The 27,970-nt window shown below is 43.8% G+C and overlaps 1 protein-coding gene across 9 annotated transcripts; it reads left to right on the forward strand.

Annotated features, from left to right (window-relative positions):
- gpsm2 (G protein signaling modulator 2) lies at positions 1-27,970 on the forward strand. Of its 9 annotated transcripts, none has more exons than XM_031806783.1 (14): positions 475-702; positions 1,550-1,588; positions 4,103-4,412; positions 17,365-17,586; positions 19,286-19,421; positions 19,563-19,702; positions 22,062-22,185; positions 23,464-23,579; positions 23,900-24,164; positions 24,307-24,519; positions 24,756-24,935; positions 26,398-26,557; positions 26,635-26,834; positions 26,994-27,970. In XM_031806783.1, exons 3-14 carry the CDS (start codon positions 4,348-4,350, stop codon positions 27,162-27,164), a joined length of 1,992 nt encoding a protein of 663 aa, XP_031662643.1. In that variant the 5' UTR covers positions 475-702; positions 1,550-1,588; positions 4,103-4,347; the 3' UTR covers positions 27,165-27,970. The 9 variants fall into 9 exon arrangements, with proteins under 9 accessions (XP_020318374.1, XP_020318375.1, XP_031662643.1 ...); XM_020462787.2 differs by having other exon boundaries at positions 493-702; positions 26,632-26,834; XM_031806784.1 differs by having other exon boundaries at positions 493-702; positions 4,103-4,228; positions 26,632-26,834.

The raw sequence follows: 27,970 nt of genomic DNA on the forward strand, positions 1-27,970 counted from the left end.
CTCTTGAAAACTTCTCAAAAAAGCATGGGGGAGCACTTCACTCTTCTCCCCCTGCTGCTGACAAACGCAGAGCTTTTGAAAACACTTGTGTGTTTTGACCACCTCTCAATTTATTTAAAGTAAGTAACTTAACGTTGGCTTGTTAGTTTGCTAGCCTCAACATTATCAGCTAACTTTCTTCAACAGTGCAACTCACGTTAGCTAGAGAGGCAGTCGATGCTGGTAACTTTACTTACTAATTTCCAGCCCCAAAACTGAGATGTTTGCATTAGTAGATGCCGTTACAGTGAAAAACGACTCTCTTTGTTTTAGTTTGCTGATGATAGCATCATTTTTGCTGACCCATTTGACACTTTGCAGCTGCATGAAGATGACATGAATGACTCATCGTTCATTATTCAAATGTCATTGGTCCAGAGCGATAGCTGTACAGCTCAAGAGACGGTTATTTAGGGCGTGGCTACCTTTGAATCTGCTCCGCTGATTGGCTACTGAACCGACAACACAGAGTAACCGTAGCTCCCCACCCACTCATCCAAGTTAGCCAGCTAGCCAAAACTTTATTAGTAACTAGGTTAGCAAAGTGCCGAATTTATAGCTAAGAAGTTAGGTTTTGTTGTTGTAGAATAAAACTGAATTTTTATTTACCGTCGAAGTATTGAAAAAGGGAGTAAAACCATTGTTCGAACTGGACCGCCTAAAGTAAGTGGACTGCTAGCCTACCCAGTTAGCTAATTACAGTAACGTTAGCTAGCTTGCTAACAGGTTGTAAAGGTTCTCTGGTTGTGTAGCCCTTTTAGTTATAAGGTAAATACAAAATATTGCTATGGTTTTGGTTGTAGCTTGCAATATGGTTAGAACTGGCTTGTTAACTTGCTAACGTTAACAGTTAGGTGGCTTTCTCACTTGATTTGCTGATCAAATCTGTCAGATGGTGACTGAAGTTTTCAAAAGAACCGAGTTCACCATTTGGGGAACGCCTTATGTTAGTCAAAATAAATATTTTCTATGTCATTATTTGCAAATCCACGGTAACAGTGAAAGTGATAAGGCTCCAATTTCAGTTAATCTGATTATTATATGCATTTTTTTTTACGTATGCAAAGTTTGGTAACAGAATGACTGGTTGTGCGGTTTGTTCTGTCATTCTGTTACCAAACTTTGCATCTGCACTGTTCTTCGGGTAAATGTGTTTTTGTAAAATTCTAAGTGGAAATTGCTAAAAGTAGTCTTTGTGCATAGTTATATGGTTTGCAATTGTTTTTTTGTTTGACATGACTTTTTAAATCATTCTCAGCATCATTCTGTTATCGTGGAATTGCCCGTATGTCTCATGTACAAAACACCTACAGTTTACTAATTAGTTACTGTAAAAGTGCAATGGAAATGATTTTTACTGGAAAATCATGGTATGACTTAATCTCATTTTTGGAAATGAATTAGGACACTAGGCTAGCAAGATCTATGCCTGAAAGAAACCAGTAGAACTAGAAGAATATTCAACTATTGAAAATAATCTAGCTATGTCACTATCTTTTTTTTTTACCAGGTTTCTCATAGTCCCAATCCCAGCACTGAATAATTTCAGGTGAGGAGTGTTTCTCTTTCTAGATCGGTCCCTTTTGTTTTGATGGTGATTTGCTGGCTGTATCCTTGCTGGCTGTATCCCTGCTATCAGGCATTATGCTGCTTTGGTGTTTCTGTGTTTGCTTGGCTAATAAGAGGATGTGGACACAAAGACACAATAGATCACCCTGTGAGTACATTAAAGATGAGGTCATGGTGACAGTCCAGTGTGTGATGTGGGAGCTTCCGGTGAAGCTGGCCTTTCAAATGACTGCTTTTGTTACCGCAGCTGCGCTGTATTAGTAGATCACTTGTCCTTTTAACCACTACTTCATACAGAGTGCAGCTTTGTCACCAGGGGTGGCAGGTTCAGAGCATTGAGAAAGTAAGAGGAAGGTTGCTGGATCGAATCCCCGAGCTGACAAGGTAAAAATCTTTCTTCCCCTGAGCAAGGCAGTTAATCCACTGTTCCCCGGGCTCTGACGACGTGGATGTCGATATGGCAGCCCCCCGCACCTCTCTGATTCAGAGGGGGTTGGGTTAAATGCGGAAGACACATTTCCGTTGAATACATTCAGTTGGATGACTGACTAGGTATCTCCCTTTTCCATTTGGCGCACACTACTGGAAAGGCCTTATGCATAAGCATATGAACGAGCATGTACTGTATGTAGTTTGGGAACAGATTCCCGAAACACAAGCAGGCTCCACTTTGGATTAAAGTAGTTCACTTTAACCTGCCCGCTAAAGAGCAGAGCTGACCTAGTTCTCATAGCTTTGTTCTCCAAGATTTGGGGATCATTGATTTATGCAACTGCCCCAAATAGATGCAATTATACACTTGCTACAAATAGTTGCTCCAAAGATAAGCTGTCTACAACGTTCCCAAAATTAGGTTTTCTGTATACTCATTGTGGCTACGATATGGGATTGTGGAGTGAAATATAAAACTGTGCTGAAATGACCTCCATCTTGGCGTGGCTGTCAGATTCTGGCCTCCCCCTGATGTGACAACCAGCGCTTTTTGGTTACAGTTCTGCTCTGTGGCATGGATGGCTGCCGGCTGGTCCCTGAATCTAGGTTGTCCACGAAGAGAACTCACAAACACTTTCTGCAGGTCATCATGTAGGCTAGGCCCTAACACAGTTAAAGAGAGAGCTCACAAGTGCCCCAAAGTTATGTTACTCACTGTAATCAAAAGTGATCTAAAGTCAAGCTGCCAAACCCATTTCCATGCCGACATCACTTGTGTAAATTCTGCATACACCAGGAGGCATCTGTGCAAGCCTCAATCTCTAATGAAAGGGAAGGCTTGGCACTATATAATTCCATCTAATTACATGATATTTGTGTGCATCAGCCTTATTAACATACAGTTGTTTCCAGAAGAGTTATCCTAATGTAAGAGGTTTTTACTGATCACAGTTGTTTCTATAACCTCCTATCCTTCTTGGCTGAGGGGTGCAAGTCTTTCTCATGTCTGCTCTGCTGCCTGCCGGGGTTTTAGTGGTGTGGGGTTAAACTGAGGACGGTGGTTTTCTGGAGTGAATTCAATGCCCTGCTGCTCTCTGACCTCTGATCTTCATGTGACCACTGAGGTCTTTCAATTTTGCTTCAAAATGTGATGATGCATTGGTTTTATGAAGCTGTATCCAACGAGCAGATCAACAAAGGGGAGGTTTATGGTGGACCATCCCCAACCAGGTTGAAAGTTGATTACTCCTGGGTTAAGAAAGTGATGACTGGCTCAAGTCTTTCAATAATCTTTGTGAATGTCATTTGGTTACAAGCTGTTGTGATGCTAATCTATCAGAATATCCCTCTATTATCCACCAATAAATAAACCATTTTAAAATTAATCATTTAATATGCACCTGCAGCATACATTTGAATACTGTCTGTCCTTTACATTTGTAATGATCTGCTCTTGATAGTAGTAGCCTAAATTGGTTTTGGGAAAACCTGTTTACTACTAAAATGTGTGCATAGGTAAAGAGGGGGCCTACTTGACCGCATGTGGGAACGAGGTGGCAGTTGCTCTTGCTCTGGTGCTGTACCTTACCTACTAGACTTATCACTGTACTTACAATGGAATTTCCACACAAGTCTTCACTGTGTGTCATGTTTTGAGTCTGCGGCCAGGCTACTTTCCCTATTTCTCACTAAATAATATGATTTCAATCCATCTACAATTATCTTTGCTGTGGTGGATACATGTTCTATTTTGCTTACCAATGATTTGCATAAAATGTATCTGTTGTGATTGGTGAAAATCCTTCTCTGCTTCTCTGCTTGCCTAGCTGTATCCTCACACTCACCCTCCGGTAGAGCCTAGCGCACCTCCGAGCACTCATGGTTGAGTCAGTGATTGACAGCTTGTGTGTGGTTTGGCTGCCACTGAACCCATCCATCGCCTATCCACTCCTCTCTCACACCCCCACCTGCCTTTCTTGTGCACGCTGTTTAGTGGGTGTTGCTGTAGTGTCGTGTGGTCAGAAGGAGGCTTTACACACAGCATCTTGTGTTCTCTTCACAGAGGGCTGCTGGGGAGAGCTGTGCTGGCACTTCCAAGCCAAGCTCAAACTGTAGCCTGACTGACAACACTGTCTGAAGATCTCTCTGTCATTCCTGGAGCTACGTGTCAGCTTAAGAGGATTCAAAGGCGAGCACAAGGGGAATTGTAGGACTAGTTCTCCTGGACATCAATGTTTTTTTTACTTTTTGGTTTTTCATCACAATTTTTGGGATTTAAACTGAGATCGTCCCACTTATAAATATTTAATGGATTCCATTGGCTCTTTGGTTAGCATTGTTGATGAGGACCAGTCCTATCATGTCCGCTACAGGTAGGCATGAACCTACTCTTACCCCCATACACTACTCTCTCAATCTTTGGTCAACATTTTGTTTCATGTACGGCCTAGAACTGGTGCTTTAAACTTTCCTTCATACTAGTGAAAAAAAGTGTTGAACAGAACTGATGTGTAGGATTTTATACATGTACACAATAGACCAAGTGGCCTATATGTCATACTGGGGTGTCATAAGTCTGTCGCACGGGATGAGATCAGCTTTCCCATGTAGCTTTCAGGTGTGAATTGCTAGGCTAGATTTCCCTTTCCATTTTACTGAAGTTGTTAAAGGGGAGTGGGGTAGTAGCTGTGGCCAGTGGTGTGGTTTTAGAGGCCCTCTTGGACGCAGAGACAAAAATGCTAATTTTCTGCAATTGTAAACCATTTTCCCATGGAAATGTCTGTTTTTAAGCTAATGCTTTATAGCTGGCTCTAGTCGTTTAAGTTTTTATATTGAAAACTTTTAACCCCCCCCAAAAACTAAATATACAGAGCCAGTCAAAAGTTTGGACACACCTACTCATTCAAGGGTTTTTCTTAATTTTTCTAATAGTGAAGACATCAAAACTATGAAATAACACATGTAATCACGTAGTAACCAAAAAATTGTTAAACAAATCTTAAATATATTTGAGATTCTTCAAAGTAGCCACCCTTTGCCTTGATGACAGCTTTGCACACTCTTGGCATTATCTCAACCAGCTTCATGAGGTAGTCACCTAGAATGCGTTTCAATTAACAGATGTGCCTTGTTAATTTGTGAAATTTCTTTCCTTCTTAATGGGTTTGAGCCCAGTTGTGTTGTGACAAGATAGGGGTGGTCTACACCCCTACCTTGTTTCTACCCCCAAGCCATAAGACGCCTGAACATCTAGTCAAATGGCTACCCAGACTATATTACCAAGTCCATATTATGGCAAGAACAGCTCAAATAAGCAAAGAGTCAAACAGTCTATCATTACTTTAAGACATGAAGGTCAGTCAATACGGAACATTTCAAGAACTTTAAACGTTTCTTCAAGTGCAGTCGCAAAAACCCTCAAGCGCTATGATGAAACTGGCTCTCATGAGGACAACCACAGGAATGGAAGACCCAGCGTTGCCTCTGCTACAGAGGATAAGTTCGTTAGAGTTACCAGCCTCAGATTGCAGCCCAAATAAATGCATCACAGAGTTCAAGTAACATTCACATCTCAACATCAACTGTTCAGAGGAGACTGCATGAATCAGACCTTCATGGTCGAATTGCAGTGGTGTAAAGTAGCTAAGTAAAAATAATTTAAAGTACTGGGGTATATGTACTTTTACATTTTTGCCAATTTTTACTTCATACATTTTCCCTGACACCCAAAAGTAATTCACACACTTATCAAGAGAACATCCCTGGTCATCCCAACTGCCTCTGATCTGGTGGATTCACTAAACACATGCTTTGTTTATAAATTATGTCTGAGTGTTGGACAGGGATGCAAACTAGTCACCTTTTGGCGAAATTCACTGTTTTGAATCCAAAATAGGTGACCTACGTGATTTCGTGTAGATCCGATGAGAAAAGTATGGGGGGCGGGTTGGTTCACTACTACGAGTGATGCGCGTTTGGAACAATACTGGCTGTATCCGAGGCTCAGCCAGTCGTTCACATAACAATAGATTGCAGCACATGACTGAAGAGAGAAGAGACAACCAATTTGCTAGTTACAGCATTAGCGTGCGTGCGCCCTGGAAAGACGGCAGAGAGTAGAAAGGCAGTTTGTCAGTTACAGCAGCACGTCCCCTGGACGATAAAGAAGAGGTAGGTGAGAAGCCTGACCACCGAGACGGGGGTGGTAATGTGATGAAGCGTACTTCATGAGCTGTAACCGAAAAACAACTGGCATTTGGAAAGTTTGAGGTGAGGGAGACAGTGTGATGGAACAAGTATTGTTAGCATTGTTAAGTATCTTGCTGGCAAATTGAATTCTCCATTAGTTAGCCAGAAATGTTGAGCAACACTGGCCAACTTAATTGATCAAATAATTTAGTTCATGGTGTGAAAATTAGCTGGTTAGTAAAGTCAGACAGCTAACATTAGATAGCTAATGTTACAAGATCAGATGAGTTAATGTTAGTAACCTAACCAATTCGCTATAGTATTAACTGGTATACGACTCCTTGCCGTTCAAGTTATAATGCGTTAGTTGCCAGGGTCCAGTAAGCAATCTGTGTGAAATGTTAACTAGCGAACGCACTACTCTCTGTGAACTAATGTTTTCCCTCTAAGGTATGTGGTTAATTTTCAGAATGAGAGAATTGGGTGAAAATGAGGCGTTGCGTGATAATAATCTTGTTAGGGCTAGGGTCCGCCTGACTGACGTGCCCAAAGTAAACTGCCTGTTACTCAGGCCCAGAAGCCAGAATATGCATATAGTTGGTACCATTGGATAGAAAACACTTTGAAGTTTGTAGAAATATAAAAAATAATATGAGACTAACACAATTGATATGGTAGGAGACAATCCAATGAAAAACCAACTGGATATTTTTATTTTATTTTGAAATCTCATGCTTTTCCATAGCTCTTCCAAGCTATGGGTCCTATGCAATTCCAGCTCCCAGATTGCAATTCCTATGGCTTCAACTAGATGTCAACACTCTTTGTTTTAAGGTTTCAAGCTGGTTTCTTCCAAAACTAGTACGAATTTTTAGTTTTGGTACAGGGAGTTGGAAATCGGCGACGAAGAGAACGCGCACTTGCTAATTTTACTTTTCTATTGAACATACTTCTTTCTGTATGAAATATTATAGTTTAATTACATTTTAGGGTACCTGAGGATTGAATCGACATGTAGTTTGACTTATTTTAACAAACTTTAGCGGTAGCTTTTTGGATTCCTTTGTCTGCATGTTGAACTCAAATCGATGGTGCCAACTAAAGACTTTTTGGGATATAAAGAAGGATTTTCTCTAACCTAAGGACCATGTATGTTGTAGCTGGGACGCTTTGGATTGCAAATCAGAGGAAGATTTTCAAAAAGTAAGTGATTTATTTAATTGCTATTTGTGATTTTATGAAGCCTGCTGGTTGAAAATATGTTGTGGGGTGCCGTCCTCAAACAATCACATGGCATGCTCTCTCTGTAAAGTGCATTGTAAATCGGACAATGCAGTTAGATTAACAAGAATGTAAGCTTTTAGCAGATATAAGACACTTGTATGTACCTAGATGTTTAATATCCATAATTTTCCAGATTGTTTACTTGAATATTGCGCGCACTCCAATTTCACCGGAAATTGTCGACGGTTGTCCTGCTGACGGGACGCCTAGCCCTAAGACGTTTTAAGTGCATTCAGCAACCAAGTGTAGCTGGTCCTGGCTTAAGCCTGGATGCCACAATTGAGGTGAAAGGAACACCACACACTTTCTCTTTCTCACTTTTTCAATACAGTGCATTAAAAGGGGTATGCCATGTGTACTCTCTGCCTGTAAGAGATCAATTATGCCAACAAAGGGTATCATGCTCTGCTGGCACATTGTAGAACAGATGTCCACAGGCAGAAAGTGTACAACTGTAGTAATGTACAGTGTAGCCAAAAGATTTTGCTTGTTGAACTTGACAGTAACGTGTGTGTGAATGAGGGGGGATTATTAAAATTTTTACTCAGTGAACATTATTTTTGCATGCATGTAGCCATGTGCACTTGATCGATGTCTACTATAGTGGCCATTATAATAGAGCAAAAATAGAATGCTTGTTTCATTCTATTTCTACTTTAGATGTTTTTTTCCGGAGGGCAATATTTAGAAGGCTGTCATGGCTAACTGCAATGGAGTGTATTGCTTTTTTTCCCTCAAGCCTTGAGTGTCATTTACAGGAAAGTCTAGGCAACAAATATTGCCTAGACTTTACATTGGATTGCTTTAATAAAAACATTTTTTGGGGTGTGGGTTAGGTTCACATGAAACACTTTTTATTTTACATACAGAGCCTGATCATGTAGATCATATTCTTTGTTTAAATAGTTAACCCGCATTTCTCCCTAGCAGGTTTTTTTTTTTTTGCATGTTTCAGTGCAAAAAAAGTGTCAACTTTTTTGGGCCCTCACCAGTTTACATCCCTTGCTATCCATCAATAAAAAAGATAAAATGATGCTCTCTGGTTTGCTTAATAGAAGGAATTTGAAATGAATGATACTTTTGATACCTAGGTACATTTTAGCGATTCATTTACTTTTTGATACTTAAGTATTTTTTTAAAAACCAAATACTTTTATTCAAGTAGTATTTTACTAGGTGACTTACTTGAGTCATTTTCTATGAAGGTATCTTTACTTTTACTCAAGTATGACAATTGAGTTCTTTCTACACCACTGTTGAATTGCTGCAAAGAATCCACTACTAAAGAACACCAATCGGAACAAGAGATTTGCTAGGGCCAAGAAACATGAGCAATGGACATTAGACCGGTAGAAATCTGTCCTTTTGGTCTAATGAGTCCAAATTTAGGATTTTTGGTTCCAACCGCCGTGTCTTTGTAAGCCAGCATGGCTACCACAGCATTTTGCAGCGATACAGCATCCCATCGGGTTTGCACTATCATTTGTTTTTCAACAGAACAATGACTCCATACACCTCCAGGCTGTGTAAGTGCTATTTGACCAAGGCCTCCACAATCACCTGACCTCAACCCAATTGAGGTTTGGGATGAGTTGGACTGCAGAGTGAAGGAAAAGCAGCCAACAAGTGCTCAGCATATCTGGGAACTCCTTCAAGACTGTTGGAAAAGTGTTCCAGATGAAGCTGCTTGAGAGAATGCCAAAAGTGTGCAAAGCTGTCCTCAAGGCAAAGAGTGGCTACTTTGAGGAATCTAAAATATAATCTTTGATTTGTTTAACACTTTTTTGGTTACTACAGGATTCCATATGTGTTATTTCATAGTTTTTATGTAGTACATGTAGAAAAAAATTAAAACACTTGAATGAGTAGGTGTGTCCTAACTTTTTTTTAAATTTTATTTAACCAGGTAGGCTAGTTGAGAACAAGTTCTCATTTGCAACTGCGACCTGGCCAAGATAAAGCATAGCAGTGTGAACAGAGTTACACATGGAGTAAACAATTAACAAGTCAATAACACAGTAGGAAAAGAAAGGGGAGTCTATATACATTGTGTGCAAAAGGCATGAGGAGGTAGGCGAATAATTACAGATTAACAGTGGAGTGATAAATTATCAGATGGTCATGTAGAGATATTGGTGTGCAAAAGAGCAGAAAAGTAAATAAATAAAAACAGTTTGGGGATGAGGTAGGTAAAAATGGGTGGGCTATTTACCGATAGACTATGTACAGCTGCAGCGATCGGTTAGCTGCTCAGATAGCAGATGTTTGAAGTTGGTAAGGGAGATAAAAGTCTCCAACTTCAGCGATTTTTGCAATTCGTTCCAGTCACAGGCAGCAGAGAACTGGAATGAAAGGCGGCCAAATGAGGTGTTGGCTTTAGGGATGATCAGTGAGATACACCTGCTGGAGCGCGTGCTACGGATGGGTGTTGCCATCGTGACCAGTGAACTGAGATAAGGCGGAGCTTTACCTAGCATGGACTTGTAGATGACCTGGAGCCAGTGGGTCTGGCGACGAATATGTAGCGAGGGCCAGCCGACTAGAGCATACAAGTCGCAGTGGTGGGTGGTATAAGGTGCTTCAGTGACAAAATGGATGGCACTGTGATAAACTGCATCCAGTTTGCTGAGTAGAGTGTTGGAAGCAATTTTGTAGATGACATCGCCGAAGTCGAGGATCGGTAGGATAGTCAGTTTTACTAGGGTAAGTTTGGCGGCGTGAGTGAAGGAGGCTTTGTTGCGGAATAGAAAGCCGACTCTTGACTTGATTTTCGATTGGAGATGTTTGATATGATTCTGGAAGGAGAGTTTACAGTCTAGCCAGACACCTAGGTACTTATAGATGTCCACATATTCAAGGTCGGAACCATCCATGGTGGTGATGCTGGTCAGGCGTGCGGGTGCAGGCAGCGAGCGGTTGAAAAGCATGCATTTGGTTTTACTAGCGTTTTAAGAGCAGTTAACTTTTGACTGGTATGTGATTATATATCAATATTTAACAATCCCCTCAAACATTCATGATTTGCAGTTTTAAAATTGGTTTATTCAACTTCTTTGAAAGGAGTGGAAGACATTTGTTTGGTAGAAGGCACCATCGTTGGATTTTCAACCATGTTCATCCCTGCGTATAGAATTTTAGCATTTTTCTGGTCAACCATTAAATTGCATTTGCACATTGACAATTATGGCAGGCTTACATTTTAGTGTTGAATTAAGCAAGAATGTATCTCACTCCTAATCAAACCTTGTACGCTTTAAATTGAATAAACCTCTCGGCCACCTGAATCTGACTAGACACCTTTAACAAAGCTCTCTAATTCTAATTCTGCCCAGTAGCTCTATAAGCAGGGCCTTTCTAATCACTGCCGGGCCAACTGTAGTAATCCCAGGTGACAAGGCCAGAGGCGAGAGAGATCTTGTCTGATAATGCTGAGATGTTAAACCTCTGTCCTATGTTTAGGGTTAGGCTAATACTGTAGCAATATCATGGATATATTTACTGGTTGACCGTAATTGTGTGGCATGCAAAAAAAACAATGGTTACTGCAAGATGGCGCCGACAGATGCTCAAACTATTGGATATTAGAGCGACGTCAACTTACTTACAGTACCAACATTACGACCAGGATTACGACTTCCCAAAGCGGATCTTTTGTGTGGACCACCACCCAGGACAATGGATCTAATCCCAGTAGCCAAAAAGGCACCTAAAGGACTCTCAGGACAGATGGTAATGGCGCCGACAGAGATGGTCGCCTTGCTTCGAGTCTTTAGGAAACTATGCAGTATTTTGTTGTTTATGTATTATTCCTTACACTGTTACCCCAGGAAATCTTAAGTCTTATTACATACAGCCGGGAAGAACTATTGGAAATAAGAGTACCGTCAACTACCAACGCTACGACCAGGAATACGACTTTCCCGAAGCGAGTCTTCTGTTCGGACCACCACCCAGGACAATGGATGTAATCCCAGTAGCCAACCTAAAACAACGGCGCCGCAGACTGAGTGGCCTCTGGGTCAGGCTCCGTAGAAGAGCACATTGCCCACCGCTCCCGAGTGGACATTGGCGGAGAGTGTTATGGTCTCTTGACAACAAGATAGACAACATTTGAGCAAGGGTTGCCTTCCAGAGAGACCTCAGAGATTGTAACATTCTCTGTTTCACGGAAACATGGCTCTCTCGGGATTTGTTGTCAGAATCTGTTCAGCCACTGGGCTTCTCCGTGCATCGCGCCGACAGATAAACACCTCTCTGGGAAGCGGAAGCGCGGGGGTGTATGCTTCATGATTAACTAATCATGGTGTAATCATAACATACAGGAACTCAAGTCCTTCTGCTCACCCAACCTAGAATTCCTTACAATCAAATGCTGGCCATTTTACCTACCAAGATAATTCTCGTCAGATAGTCACAGCTGTGTACATTCCCCCTCAAACAGACACCAAGATGTCCCTCAAGGAACTTCACTGGACTCTATGTAAACTGGAAACCATATATCCCGAGGCTGCATTTGTTGTAGCTGGGGATTTTAACAAAGCAAATTTGAGAACAAGACTAGCTAAATTCTATCAGCATATTGATTGCACTACACACAGGGGTAATACACTGGCACACTGCTACTCTACCTTCCGCAATGCACACAAAGACCTCCCCCGCCCTCCCTTCAGCAAATCCGATCAAGATGCCATCTTGCTCCTGCCGTCTTATAGGCAGGAACTCAAACAGGACGTACCAGTGACGATAACAACTCAACGCTGGTCTGACCAATCGGAAACCACGCTTCAAGATTGTTTTGATCACGTGGACTGGAATATGTTCTGGTTAGCCACAGAGATCAACATAAACCTATACGCTGACTCAGTGAGTTTATAAAGAAGTGCATTGGAGATGATGTAACCACTGTGAATATTAAAACCTACCCTAACCAGAAACCATGGATGGATGGCGGCATTCACACACAACTGAAAGCGCTAACCACCACATTTAACCATAGAAAGAGGTCTGTTTATATTCAGCCATATTCCCAATGTAGTTATTCCCTCCAATCAAACAAGCGAAATCCCTCCTCCCCATCAAACAAGCGAAATGCCGGTACAGGGACAAGGTGGAGTTGCAAGGTCTACAGGAAATCAGACTAGAAAAAGAACCTGCCACGTCACGGACACCATCATGCTTCCAGACAAACTAAACACCTTCTTTGCCCGCTTTGAGGATAATACAGTGCCACCGTCGCGGCCCACTAACAAGGACTGCCCCCCACCCCCCCCTCTCTGTGGCCGACGTGAGTAAAACATTTCAAGATGTTAACCCTCGCAAGGCTGCTGGCCCAGACGTGTCCTCAGAGCATGTTCAGACCAGCTGGCTGGTGTGTTTTACGGATATATTCAATCGCTCCCTATCCCAGTCTGTTGCCCAACATGCTTCAAGATGGCTTCCATTGTTCCTGTACCCAAGAAGGCAAAAAGAACTGAACTAAATGACCACCGCCCCGTAGCACTCACTTCTGTCATCATGAAGTGCTTTGAGAGGCTAGCTAAGGATCATATCACCTCTACCTTACCTGCCACCCTAGACCCACTTCAGTTTGCATAACGCCCCAACAGGTCCATGGACAACGCAATTGCCATCACACTGTACACTGCCCTATCACATCTGGACAAAAGGAACACCTATGTAAGAATGCTGTTCTACACCTCCAGCATTCAACACCATAGTTACCTCCAAGCTCGTCAGCAAGCTGGAGGCCCTGGTTCTCAACCCCACGCTGTGCAATTGGGTCCTGGACTTTGACTGGCTGCCCTCAACACTGGGGTTCCACAAGTGTGCGTGCTCAGCCCCCTCCTGTACTCCCTGTCCACCCACGACTGCGTGGCCATGCACACCTCCAACTCAATCATGAAGTTTGCAGATGACACAACGGTAGTGGGCTTGATTACTAACAACGACGAGACAGCCTACAGGGAGGAGGTGAGGGCACTTGGAGTGTGGTGTCAGGAAAACAACCTCTCACTCACCGTCAACAAAACAAAGATGAGGGAGCACCTCCCTATCCACATCCAAGGGACAGCAGTGGAGAAGGTGGAAAGTTAAGTTCCTCTGCGTACACATCACAGACAAACTGAAATGGTCCACCCACGCCTTTGGTGAAGGTGCAACAGTGCCTCTTCAACCTCAGGAGGCTGAAGAAATTTGGCTTGTCACCCAAAACCCTGACAAACTTTTACAGATGCACAATCGAGAGCATCCTGTCAGGCTCTATCACAGCCTGGTACGACAACTGCACTGTCCTACACCTCAGGGCTCTCCAGATGGTGCGGTCTGCACAACGCATCGCTGTGGGCACTACCTGCCCTGAACTACCTGCCCTGCATGACACCTACATCGCCCAATGTCACAGGAAGGCCAAAAAAATCAAGGGCAACAACCACCTGAGCCACTGCCTGTTCACACCGCTACCATTCAGAAGGCGAGATCAGTACAGGTGGATCAAAGCTGGGACCAAGAGACTGAAAAACAGCTTCTATCTCAAGGCCATCAGACTGCTAAACAACAATCACTAACTCAAGATGCTGCTGCCTAAATTGAGACCCAATCAATGGCCACTTTAATAAATGGATCTCTAGTCACTTTAAACAACGCCACTTTAAATAATGCCACTAATCATGTTTACATATCTTACATATTTTACTCATATCACATGTAAACTCAGCAAAAAAAGAAAGGACCCTGTCTTTCAAAGATAATTCGTAAAAATTCAAATAACTTATGATCTTCATTGTAAATGATTTAAACACGATTTCCCATGCTTGTTCAATGAACCGTAAACAATGAAGGAACATGCACATGTGGAACGGTTGTTAAGACACTAACAGCTTACAGACTGTAGGCAATTAAGGTCAGTTATGAAAACTTAGGACACTAAAGAGGCCTTTCTACGGACTCTGAAAAACACAAAGATACCCAGGATCCCTGCTCATCTGCAAGAACCTGCCTTAGGCATGCTGCAAGGAGGCATGAGGACTGCAGATGTGGCCAGGGCAATACATTGCAATGTCTGTGCTGTGAGATGCCTAAGACAGCGCTACAGGGAGACAGGGTGGACATGTGGGAGACCACGTGTAACAACACCTGCGCAGGATCGGTACATCCGAACATCACACCTGCGGGACAGGTACAGGATGGCAACAACAACTGCCCGAGTTACACCGGAACACACAATCCCTCCATCAGTGCTCAGACTGTCCGTAACAGCCTGAGAGATGCTGGAGAGATGTAAGCCTGTTGTAAGGCAGGTCCTTACCAGACATCACCGGCAACAACTTCGCCTTTGGGCACAAACCCACCGTCGCTGGACCAGACAGGACTGGCAAAAAGTGCTCTTCACTGACGAGTCGCGGTTTTGTCTCACCGGGGTTGATGGTCGGATTCGTGTTTAATGTCGAAGGAACGAGCGTTACACCGAGGCCTGTACTCTGGAGCGGGATCGAGGTGGAGGGTCTGTCATGTTCTTGGGCGGTGTGTCACAGCATCATCAGACTGTGCCTGCAATAACAACAAGCTATCTCGACGCTGTGCGTTGCAGGGAAGTCATCCTTCTCCCTCCATGTGGTACCCTTTCTGTAGGCTCATCCTGACATGACCCTCCAGCATGACAATGCCACCAGCCATACTGCTCGTTCTGTGTGCGATTTCCTACAAGACAGGAATGTCAGAGTTCTGCCATGGCCAGCGAAGAGCCCGGATCTCACGTCTGGGACCTGTTGGATCGGAGGGTGAGGGCTACCCCCCCACCCCCCTATAATTGGTGGAAGAATGGGGTAACATCTCACAGCAAAAATGGCGCAAATCTGGTGCATTCCATGAGGTACACTGCAGTACTTAGTAACTGGTGTGGCCCCCAGCTGCATTGACTGTTACTTGATTTTTGACCCCCCCCCCCCCCCCTTCAGGGATGCATTATTCCACATGTCTGTAGAACTTGTTCAGTTTATATCTGAATCTTATGTTCATACAAATATTTACACATGTTAAGTTTCCTGAAAATAAACAGAGTTGACAGTGAGGAAATTGTATTTATTTGCTGAGTTTATATACCATCTACTGCACCTTGCCTATGCCGCTCATCCATATACTTGTATACATATTCTCATTCACCCCTTCAGATTTGTGTGTATTAGGTAGTTGTTGGGGAATTATTAGATTACTTGTTAGATATTACTGCACTGTCGGAACGAGAAGCACAAGCATTTCGCTACACTTGCGTTAACATCTGCTAACCATGTGTATGTGACCAATAAGATTTGATTTGAATTGATTTGGTTCGTTGATGACGTTAGGGGGAATTTCTAGTTTGTGGGGGGTGGATAAAACATCTTTGGTGAAAGTAGCTCAGTGAGACATTGAAAAGAATAGGCTACCTAGGCCTGTGTCCGAATCTGTAAAGAGTTTAGGCTAGCTCTGGACCGTTCAGTGTGTTGCTGCACAGGAATCCTCTTTCAAACCAACCCAGTGGAAGCCTCTTTAGATATGTGTCATGTGATGCTGTTGTGAAGGAGAAAGAAACCCAGGTAGGGTCTAAGTGTGTTAAAATAAACAAAGCAACCTCGATCCAGTATGTGGAGTACAATTTATTGTCATTTCGTCTGCAAGATGTAACGTTGTTTATAGTCTGTAATTGGAGATGACTAAAGTAAAAAAAACAAATCTATACAGTAAACATACCTGTTGATATATTTTGCTGAATGTAACATGCAAAAATGACAGATTTGACTGAGTTACAGTTCATAGATGAAAATCAGTCGTTTTTAATAACATATGGATTTCACATACTGGGCGGGGGTGCCCCCCCCCCCAGGCCCAGCCAATCAGAATACGTTTTTCCCCACAGAAGGGATTTATTACAGACAAATACTCCAATCTTTTATTTTAGCTCATGAAAAATGGGACCAACACTTTACATGTTGCATTTATATTTCTGTTCCAGTGTATATGATGTTTTATAATGCATAACATGTCTTTTAGTAGGCTATGTCTAATGCCAATATTCTTTTGAGGGCTTTCAAAAAAAAAAACTGGGTGGGCACTTGATTTAATAGAGTACCTGAAGTCAAACGTGCATGCATGAACACAGGTCATCTCCTCTTCAACAAAGTGGTGGGTGCTTTTGCTGTAAAACACAAAAAGATGTCAACAAGGGTGTAACAATCGAAGCCAGGTTGCATGAAAGTGACTAATCTGTTAATCCACCCATCCCTGTGAATAATCCCTTGTGGATACTCCTCTCTGACCCTATCTGGGGTTAAAGTGACCAGGAGTAGGCTCAAACATCCAGAACGTTTCAGATAGAAATTTAATTGTCACCAGCTTGCACAATCCCCATTCTACACAGCAGACAATACATTTGTCTGAATGTTCTGGAAACATTGAAGCCCACTGAATAGCCTAGTCTTCAGAAGAGCAGTCGGAGAGATCTGTGTATTGTACTGTAGAGACCACGTAGATCGATCCGTCCTACCACAACAAACCCACTGATAAACCAAGGCTGTTTTTCTCAGGTGGAAGGAAGTAGCCAAACAAACATTCAGTCTGATGGAGTGAGAGGGATGCTAGTCCTGGGTTTTGAGATGGGGAAAACCCATCTAAATTTTGGTTTCTAGTTTATTCAAACTGTGGCCACATTGGAATGTTAAGACTAGATACACTTGTAGTTCTTTTGAGTGTTAGTGGAAGGGGCAAGAGAATGTTCTGGTCCAAAACAACTTCTCCTGTCTGTGCCTACTGAGCATCTTGGATCAACAAGAGACCTCTGTTCCGATCTTCTACCTAAACCCCTTCTGCTGCCTCTTGTAGGATGGATGCATCCTGCCTGGAGCTGGCCCTGGAGGGTGAGCGGCTCTGTAAAGTGGGTGACTACCACGCTGGAGTGTCTTTCTTCGAAACAGCCATCCAGGTTGGCACAGAGGACCTGCAGGTGCTGAGTGCCATTTACAGCCAGCTGGGCAATGCATACTTCCATCTGCACGACTACGCCAAGGCGTTGGAGTTCCACCACCACGACCTCACCTTGACCAGGTAGGAAGGAACACACCATGACCAGGTAGGAAGGAACACACCATGACCAGGTAGGAAGGAACACACCATGACCAGGTAGGAAGGAACACACCATGACCAGGTAGGAAGGAACACACCATGACCAGGTAGGAAGGAACACACCATGACCAGGTAGGAAGGAACACACCATGACCAGGTAGGAAGGAACACACCATGACCAGGTAGGAAGGAACACACCATGACCAGGTAGGAAGGAACACACCTTGACCAGGTAGGAAGGAACACACCTTGACCAGGTAGGAAGGAACACACCATGACCAGGTAGGAAGGAACACACCTTGACCAGGTAGGAAGGAACACACCTTGACCAGGTAGGAAGGAACACACCTTGACCAGGTAGGAAGGAACACACCTTGACCAGGTAGGAAGGAACACACCTTGACCAGGTAGGAAGGAACACACCTTGACCAGGTAGGAAGGAACACACCTTGACCAGGTAGGAAGGAACACACCTGTGACCCAGGGCTCATAGTCTTAATGTTTCTCAGAGTAGGACCATTGTCCCCTCTTGTCAACATGACCTCACCACACAACTCCTATGTCTATAGTGTTTTCCCTATGCGCTGGCCGTCGTATTTATAAATACGCCCACGATTTTTGCAAAACGCTTAGATAAACATCTTCGATATAGACTACTTTACTGCTGACGGTAAATGTAGTCAACTAGCAGCTGTTATGGTTATGTATCGATGTTTGATTGCTACTTCCTCTTTTATATTTGTCCCACCAAAATATATTTTGACCACTTGCTACTTTTTGTTTAAACGTTTCAATTTGGTAGTCCCAATAGTCAGTCTAGCCCTCCTCGGCTAGAATAACCAATATGAATCTAATAGCGATCCATTGATAGGACAGGTGCATGTCAGTCACATGGTGAGCGATGACAGAAAAACACTGCTAGTTTGACAGTATGCTGTCTCTCCCGTGTGATTTGTGGGCGCTGTGGTTGGTTGCAATCCAAAACATGTACACGGAGGATGGAGGGCACATGATGCTCCTTCAATCGTCTCTGTGTGAATCTGCACATCCCATGTAATGTAAATTGTGACAATGAGTCGAAATCCACTTAATCTAGCCTAATTATTTCCTGTAGCCAGCTATAGAGCCAAGGCGCGTAGGCTATTTACGGTGCTTTGATTGACAACCGAACAGCATGTGTTGATTAGTTATCAAATGTCTCAAATTAACTGAATAAAGTCAATCTCCTATATCCCTTTGCCATTCATAAATCCTACACCGTAGTTATAAGTCCATGGCATCGCACCGGGACAAGTAAACCATAGATCTCGCTTGTATTTCCTTAGGATATCAAAGCCCATGTCGTGACTTGCCAGAGAGTGACGTTTCAGTGTAGCCTACCGAATCGCATTGGTGAGAGCTGTTCATTTGGCTCCCTAGTTTTCATATTGGTAGGCTTTTTGCTGATAATCTGCAGATAAATGATGAAATGTACGATGAAGATGGTGAATCCTCACTGCAGAAACAATAGGTGTTGGAGAGAGAGAGACTCATTCTGGTCCACATGTGACAATGAATCATTATCCTATCAGAAATATATAATGGGTAAGACTGCTATAACCCTTTTAATTTGTTTAATTTAACCTTTTATTGTGCAAGATCATGTGTGCGTTTTTCTGTTTTAATAAAATCCCATTCTCAGGACCATCGGGGACCAGATGGGAGAAGCTAAATCCAGCGGTAACCTAGGCAACACATTGAAGGTGTTGGGTAGGTTTGATGAGGCTGTGGTCTGCTGTCAGAGGCACTTAGACATTGCCATGGTCCTGAATGACAAGGTGAGATTGATTCATGAATGATGGTTATTAGGCCTCCTGAAACTAATTAGCTGTTTATTCTGGTGTTTAAATGCTTTTTTCCCTGTTGTGGAGTTGACATTGGCCCTGTTTCTTTTTTCTTTTTTTTTTGGTATCTGTTAGGTGGGACAGGCGAGGGCGCTGTATAACTTTGGGAACGTGTATCATGCAAAAGGAAAGAGCATCTGCTGGAGCGGGGCGGAGCCAGGAGAGTTCCCCGAGGAGGTCACTACTGCACTTAGGAAAGCAGCAGAATATTACCAGTAAGTTGGTGTGTTTGTGTGCAAGCATTGCATTCATGTGTGTTCGGTACATTTTGCATCTTGTAAGTCAGATACCATAGAGTAAATGTACATACAGTATCAGTCAAAAGTTTGGACCTACTCATTCAGTGGTTTTTCTTTATATGTATTATTTTCTACATTGTAGAAAAATAGTGAAGCTGTCGAAATGATGAAATAACACATATGGAATCATGTAGTAACCAAAAAAAGTGTTAAACAAATAAATATATTTTATATTCTTCAAAGTAGCCTCCCTTTGCCTTGACTGTTTCATGAGGAATGCTTTTCCAACAGTCTTGAAGGAGTCCCTACATATGCTGAACCTTTTGTTGGCTGCTTTTCCTTCACTCTGTGGTCCAACTCATCCCAAACCATCTCAATTGGGTTGAGGTCAGGTGATTTATGTAGGCTCCAGCACTCCATCACCCTCCTTGGTCAAAAAACCCTTAAACAGCCTGGAGGTGTGTTTTGGGTCATTGTTCTGTTGAAAAATAAAGGATAGTCTCACTAAGCGCAAACCAGATGGGATGACGTATCGCTGCAGAATGCTGTGTTTGACCAAAGGACAGATTTCCACCAGTCTAATGTAAATTGCTTTTGTTTCTTGACTCAAGCAAGTCTCTTATTGGTGTCCTTTGGTTTCATAGCAGCAATTTGACCATGAAGGCCTGATTCACACAGTCTCCTCTAAACAGTTGATGTTGAGATGTGTCTGTTACTTGAACTTTGCTGCATTTATTTGGGCTGCTTTCTGAGGTGCAGTTAATTGCAGATTTCTGAGGTTGGTAACTAATGAACTTCTCCTCTGCAGCAGAGGTAACTCTGGGTCTTACTTTCCTGTGGCGGCCCTCATGAGCCGGTTTCATCATAGCGCTGGTGATGGTTTTTGCGACTGCACTTGGAAAAAACTTTCAAAGTTCTTGAAATGTTCAGGATTGACTGACCTTCATGTCTTAAAGTAATGATGGACTGTCGTTTCTCTTTGCTTATTTGAGCTGTTCTTGCCATAATATGGACATGGTCTTTAACCAAATAGCCCTATCTTCTGTATACCACTCCTACCTTGTCACAACTCAACTGATTGGCTCAAATGCATTAAGAAGGAAAGACATTTTTTTTTAAATAACAAGGCACACCTGTTAATTAAAATGCATTCCAGGTGACTACCTCATGAAGCTTGTTGAGAGAATGTCAAGAGTGTGCAAAACTGTCATCAAGGCAAAGGGTGGCTACTTTACAAATATGTAACTTTTTGGGTCACTACATGATTCCATATGTTATTTCATAGTGTTGATGTCCTCACTATTAAACCGTTAAATCAGTAGGTGTGTCAAATATGTAACTTTTTGGGTCACTACATGATTCCATATGTTATTTCATAGTGTTGATGTCCTCACTATTAAACCGTTAAATCAGTAGGTGTGTCAAATATGTAACTTTTTGGGTCACTACATGATTCCATATGTTATTTCATAGTGTTGATGTCCTCACTATTAAACCGTTAAATCAGTAGGTGTGTCCAAACTTCCCAGTGAGTCAGTAGTTTACATACACTGAAATAGTATTTGTCCTCACTATTAAACCGTTAAATCAGTAGGTGTGTCCAAACTTCCCAGTGAGTCAGTAGTTTACATACACTGAAATAGTATTTGTCCTCACTATTAAACCGTTAAATCAGTAGGTGTGTCCAAACTTCCCAGTGAGTCAGTAGTTTACATACACTGAAATAGTATTTGTCCTCACTATTAAACCGTTAAATCAGTAGGTGTGTCCAAACTTCCCAGTGAGTCAGTAGTTTACATACACTCAAATAGTATTTGTCCTCACTATTAAACCGTTAAATCAGTAGGTGTGTCCAAACTTCCCAGTGAGTCAGTAGTTTACATACACTGAAATAGTATTTGTCCTCACTATTAAACCGTTAAATCAGTAGGTGTGTCCAAACTTCCCAGTGAGTCAGTAGTTTACATACACTGAAATAGTATTTGTCCTCACTATTAAACCGTTAAATCAGTAGGTGTGTCCAAACTTCCCAGTGAGTCAGTAGTTTACATACACTCAAATAGTATTTGTTAGCATTGCCTTTAAATTGTTTAACTTGGTTCAAACGTTTCGGGTAACCTTCCACATGCTTCCCACAATAAGTTGGGTACATTTTGGCCCATTCCTCCTGACAGAGCTGGTGTAACAGTCAGGTTTGTAGGCCTCCTTGCTCGCACATGCTTTTTCAGTTCTGCCCACACATTTTCTGTAGGATTGAGGTCAGGGCTTTGTGATGGCCACTCCAAAACCTTGACTTTGTTGTCCATCATTCATTCAATGGTTTGTCTATATTCAGAGCAAACTTATCCATAGTGAAGGAGCTTGGAGACCCGGCCGCCCAGGGCAGAACATATGGTAACCTTGGCAACACACACTACCTGTTAGGAAACTTCCAGAATGCAGTGGCATCACATGAACAGGTAATGAAAATCTTATCAAAGTTTATAGCGTGACATTTACTTCTCGATTCAATAAAAAACTGCACTGTTGTAGCATATAAAATGCAAAATGTATATCCTATGACATTATGGAATAGTGGTTTTGCGTTCTATAGTAGAAATACCAGTTAAACTCACTTCACTGGATGATTAATAATAGCTTGTACACAAAGCAACTGCATAAACATTGAAAATGGCAAGTTTGATTTAAATCCAGTTAAGTCTTTTGTCAGATTTCCTTTTTCAATGGTTCTCTGTAGTTAATTCTAGTGTCCTGTATGGCTCAGTACAGTCAACAGAAAGACTGTAGGTAAACGCCACATAATGGAAGACTAGAGTCGCTGGCTGGCTGTTCCGTACCAAGGTGTTGGGGTGGGTAGAGTCGCTGGCTGGCTGTTCCGTACCAAGGTGTTGGGGCGGGTGTAGTCGCTGGCTGGCTGTTCCGTACCAAGGTGTTGGGGTGGGTAGAGTCGCTGGCTGGCTGTTCCGGTACCAAGGTGTTGGGGCGGGTGTAGTCGCTGGCTGGCTGTTCCGTACCAAGGTGTTGGGGTGGGTAGAGTCGCTGGCTGGCTGTTCCGTACCAAGGTGTTGGGGCGGGTGTAGTCGCTGGCTGGCTGTTCCGTACCAAGGTGTTGGGGTGGGTAGAGTCGCTGGCTGGCTGTTCCGGTACCAAGGTGTTGGGGCGGGTGTAGTCGCTGGCTGGCTGTTCCGGTACCAAGGTGTTGGGGTGGGTAGAGTCGCTGGCTGGCTGTTCCGTACCAAGGTGTTGGGGTGGGTAGAGTCGCTGGCTGGCTGTTCCGGTACCAAGGTGTTGGGGCGGGTGTAGTCGCTGGCTGGCTGTTCCGTACCAAGGTGTTGGGGTGGGTAGAGTCGCTGGCTGGCTGTTCCGGTACCAAGGTGTTGGGGCGGGTGTAGTCGCTGGCTGGCTGTTCCGGTACCAAGGTGTTGGGGTGGGTAGAGTCGCTGGCTGGCTGTTCCGATACCAAGGTGTTGGGGCGGGTGTAGTCGCTGGCTAGCTGTTCCGATACCAAGGTGTTTGGGCGGGTAGAGTCGCTGGCTGGCTGTTCCGTAGTCGCTGGCTGGCTGTTCCGGTACCAAGGTGTTGGGGCGGGTGGAGTCGCTGGCTGGCTGTTCCGGTACCAAGGTATTGGGGCGGGTGGAGTCGCTGGCTGGCTGTTCCGATACCAATGTGTTGGGGTGGGTGGGTGCATTTCTGGGCCGGTGTCCGTGTGTGTTCATCCATTTGTTTTGTTTTCCCAGCGCCTCCAGATTGCCAAGGAGTTTGGTGACCGCTCAGCAGAGAGAAGGGCCTACTGCAACCTGGGGAACGCGTATATATTCCTGGGTGAATTTGAAGTGGCAGCCGAGCATTACAAGTGAGCCAAACCCCCAGCCCAGCCATTCATCTTCTCTCAATGACGTTCACTCCCTCTGTCTCGGAGTCCAGCTGTTAAAACAACTCTTCTTTCTGTCTGGACCCTGGAGGTTTTCACACAGTTAAGAGGCCGTAGGGTTTTCAGGAGAGAAATGGCAGCCGCTATACCTCAAAGGACTATAATGTCAAGAGGGCTAGCAAACCGATTTAGTGTGTGTGTGTGAATTCATATACTGAACTTAATTTCAGGACCAGAGTAGCCTTTGTGTGTCACTATGAATGACAGCCAGTGATCTAATGTGGTTGTATTGTGGTTGTCAGGAGGACTCTGCAGCTGGCCAGACAGCTGAAAGACCGGGCTGTAGAGGCTCAGGCCTGTTACAGTCTGGGCAACACCTACACACTCCTCCAGGACTACGAGAGGGCCATAGACTACCACCTCAAACACCTGATCATAGCACAGGACCTCAACGACCGGATTGGTGAGGGCCGGGCGTGCTGGAGTTTAGGGAACGCTCACACCGCCCTGGGGAACCATGACCAGGCCATGCACTTTGCTGAGAAACACCTGGAGATCTCCAAAGAGGTACCACCTCCCTTATCCCCTATAGATATGCAGTTCAGGACACAGCCTTCAAGAGCCTGATCAAAGAAAGAGGAGTTGATCTGAAAATGCAGCATGGTCAATCCCAGTTGTGTGTGTGTGTGTGTGTGTGTGTGTGTTCCAGACTGGTGACCGGAGCGGGGAGCTGACGGCCCGTATGAACGTGTCAGACCTGCAGATGGTGCTGGGGCTGAGCTACAGCACCAACAACTCCACCCTGTTTGAGAACCCCATCAAGGACATGGACCTCAACCTGCACGGAGCAAGGCCCCGGATGGGACGGAGAAACAGCATGGAAAACCTGGAGCTCATGAAACTCACCCCCGACAAGATCAATGTAAGTCACTGGGTTTAAATGTGCAATCTGAGACTCTCTTCCCTAGGCCTAGTGGCAATTCAAAGTGCACTATTAACCTGAAGTGAGTGAAATTAATTACACATGGTACCTTTTTTAAAATGTACTGTTTTGTCTTTATAACAACTCTTAACTGTTTGTGTATTTTGACACCGGAGTTAGATGTGATTTGTATAAAGTCTGGTTTTTGACGTGTGTCCTCTCCCTCTTGTCTCCAGGCTCAGAAGTGGACCAGTGACATCCTGACCAAGCAGTCTAAACCCACCCTGGCTAAGAGCTCCTCCAAGCTGTTCTTCATCAGCCGTCTGCGGGGGAAGAAGACCAGGGCTGTGGGCTCCAGTAAAGTCCTGCAGGACACCAGTAACACCTCCCAGAATCCTGCACAGGGACCACAGAAGGTAAGAGGGAAACCTGCGTTTCAGGTATCCGCCTAGCGTGTGCTTTTCTATGGGTTTGTGGCTGTGTATGCATGCGTGCCCACGAGAGAGAGCGTGAGATTGACGTGACCTCTTGTACTTATCTCGTTGTGGATTGGAATAAAGTATTGAAATCGGTGGTGGTTGATGCCGTTTTAAGATCAGGGAGGACAAATGTTTTGTTTTTTATGTGCCTTATTTCTATTACAGCATATTGGATGACAGTCATTCATATTTCATTCACCCAGTTCAATGTAACAGCAATGGGTTTAGGTACTCAAATGTTCCCTGTACCCTTCATGAGGTTGCTACAACCTAGCCTACAAATTAAAGTTTATAACGTAGGTACACAGGTCGAGAGACGAATTGGAGTAATCAAGGTGACAGACATTGGCACATTCAATACTGAATACTGATCACCCGTGCGCACACAGTTAATTTTAATAGCAGCCTCATACAGCATTAACACTTTGCTCATTGTATAATTCCTTCTCGCATCTACACGCTTTCCTCACCTTTTCCCTTCGCTTGTGGACTTCAGTGTAAAACACAAAATGTCTGACACAGGAGGTTGGCGTCACCTTAATTGGGGAGGGCAGGCTCTTGATAAAGGCTGGAGCGGAGTGGAATGGTATCAAATACATGGTATCAAATACATCAGACACATGGTTTCCATGTGTTTGAGACCATTCCAGTTACTCTGCTCCAGCCATTATCATGAGCCGTCCTCCCCTCAGCAGCCTCCACGGGTCTGTGACCAGGCGCAATAACCTCTCCAAGCCAAACCGTCATACCATAACCGCTAACAGCTACACAGCCAACATCGTTGTCACCATTATTAATGTTTCACATTCTTAAAATAAAGTGGTGATCCTAACTGACCTAAGACAGGGAATTTTTACTAGGACTAAATGTCAGGAATTATGAAACTGAGTTTAAATGTATTTGGCTAAGGTGTATGTAAACTTCTGACTTCAACTGTAGCTTGTTCTCTCTTTCTTTCTGTTGCTTCTCCTTTAATTTTAGCTCCTTAATTTTATCCTTTCAGTACTAGATTCATTCTCTGATCCTTTGATTGAATGGACATGTCAGTTCATGCTGCAAGAGCTCTGATTAGGTTGGAGGACGTCTTCCGTAGGTCGTCATAATGACCGTGTAGGTCTATGGAAGGGGGTGAGAACCTCCTAGGTTTTGTATTGAAGTCTATGTAGCTAGAAGACTCAAAATAGCTGTCCTCCGGCTACACCATGGTATTACCCAAGAGGGTGCTGTTGAGGCTACTGTAGACCTTCAATATATTCCGTGTTTAATCAGTTATTTGGTGGCGTGAATATATTTTGTATAGTCTTGTATACATTTATTTTTTGGTTCGCTTTTTATGAAATTCAGAGTAGGATGGTTCTCCTCTGAGGAGCCTCCACTGATTCAAATATGTCTCACTCAGAGGGCCAGTCCAGACATGCTCGGGGACGAGGGCTTCTTTGACCTGCTAAGTCGTTTCCAGAGTAACCGGATGGACGACCAGCGCTGTTCCATACAAGAGAAGAGCCGTCTGTCAGTCAGTACCAGCTCCTCTGACTCTCCACCCAGAGCCATGAGGAAATGTGAGTACACACACATCAACATTTCTCTGTGATCACCTTGATCTCTCGCTCTGACCACTCTCCCTCTCCTCCAGCAGTGTCCGAGGCAGTAGCAGGCCTGGGCTCTGGGTCTGGTGCCCAGGGTCGCCGGTTAGAGGAAGGTGGAGGTGCTGGGGGTAGTTTGCCCGGCCTTCGGCTCAACAGGCACAGCAGCCAGGCTGTCCTCAGCCACCTGATGACTAACGCAGGCAACACGGAGCCTGACGATGACTTCTTCGACATGCTTGTCAAATGCCAGGTGTGAGGTTTAAATAGACTCAACTTTTCACTGGGGTGGTGTTCAGTAGAGCACAATGTAGCAAAACGTTGTGCTAGATCTCAGTACTTTATATTGAAAGGGGGAAAAGGTCTTCCTTTTCGTCCACTTTTTTACCTCCTATACCCTCCTTCCCCTCAGGGTTCTCGTCTGGATGACCAGCGCTGCGCCCCTCCCCTGGCCCGTGGCCCCACCGTCCCAGACGAGGACTTCTTCAGCCTCATCACGAGGTCCCAGGCCAAACGCATGGACGAGCAGCGGGTCACCCTGCCCTCCGCTGCAGGCTCCGCAGCACGGCCCTGCTCCAACTGAGCCCTGCCCATGTAGAGTACCGCGACGGGTGAAAACCCAGGAGACGGGGCTTCTGGAGGAAAACGGTGTGTAAGTTTCGTCCACTTGTGGAGATGAGGACGTTGATACTGTACTCAACAGTGGATGGGGCTATTTTACATAGACCAGAACTTTTCAATGGTATTTTCTCTCCATAACATAGACCAATACTGGTTGTTGTTGTTGTTAGGATCCAGAAGCCTCATTTCCCAGTTGAAAGCACTGCCAGCATTAATGTAGTAGCCTATAGGGAACACTGCAACATTCAAAAACTAACCCACTGAGGGTTATAGACTATGAAATCAACTGTTCTCAATTTTTTCTAAGATTTGACCTTGTACTCTGTCTGAAACTGTACTGGACCTGTAAAACTACGCAGACGAACATGAGCTAACATATCAAACGAATAGGTCCAGGGCATTCTTTTCTATGATTATGTACTCACTACAACTTGAAAATGGATCTTTAGATACAAACAACTGCAGTCATGACTCATGTATTTATTGTACCTTTTTTGGTAATGATTTTGTTTTATTAAGTGCTTACGTACTGCCGTTTTACTTCCCCTTGTGGCTTGAAGTGGTTGGTTTGATTCTTGATCTTTTTCTGATGTAGACTAGACTCAAAGACAGGTACAGCACTATCTTTCCATGTGTTTTTGAATTGTCTATATGTGTATGTTAGGCGGATACCTCATTTAGGTAAGGAATTAAACAAGAAATGCTCTTTCAGCCTAAACCATCTTTGATAAAATAATGAATACACCCATTGGTGTGTTTCGTCCCTGA

Source organism: Oncorhynchus kisutch, linkage group LG27, assembly GCF_002021735.2.
Source record: "Oncorhynchus kisutch isolate 150728-3 linkage group LG27, Okis_V2, whole genome shotgun sequence".
NCBI classification, from domain to species: domain Eukaryota; kingdom Metazoa; phylum Chordata; class Actinopteri; order Salmoniformes; family Salmonidae; genus Oncorhynchus; species Oncorhynchus kisutch.

Coding starts and splice junctions, on each gene's coding strand:
- gpsm2 (XM_020462785.2), top strand. CDS start 25: ATGGGGGAGCACTTCACTCTTCTCCCCCTGCTGCTGACAAACGCAGAG. Junction 23,580..23,899: donor GTGGCAGCCGAGCATTACAA/GTGAGCCAAACC, acceptor TGTGGTTGTCAG/GAGGACTCTGCAGCTGGCCA. Junction 24,520..24,755: donor TCACCCCCGACAAGATCAAT/GTAAGTCACTGG, acceptor TCTTGTCTCCAG/GCTCAGAAGTGGACCAGTGA.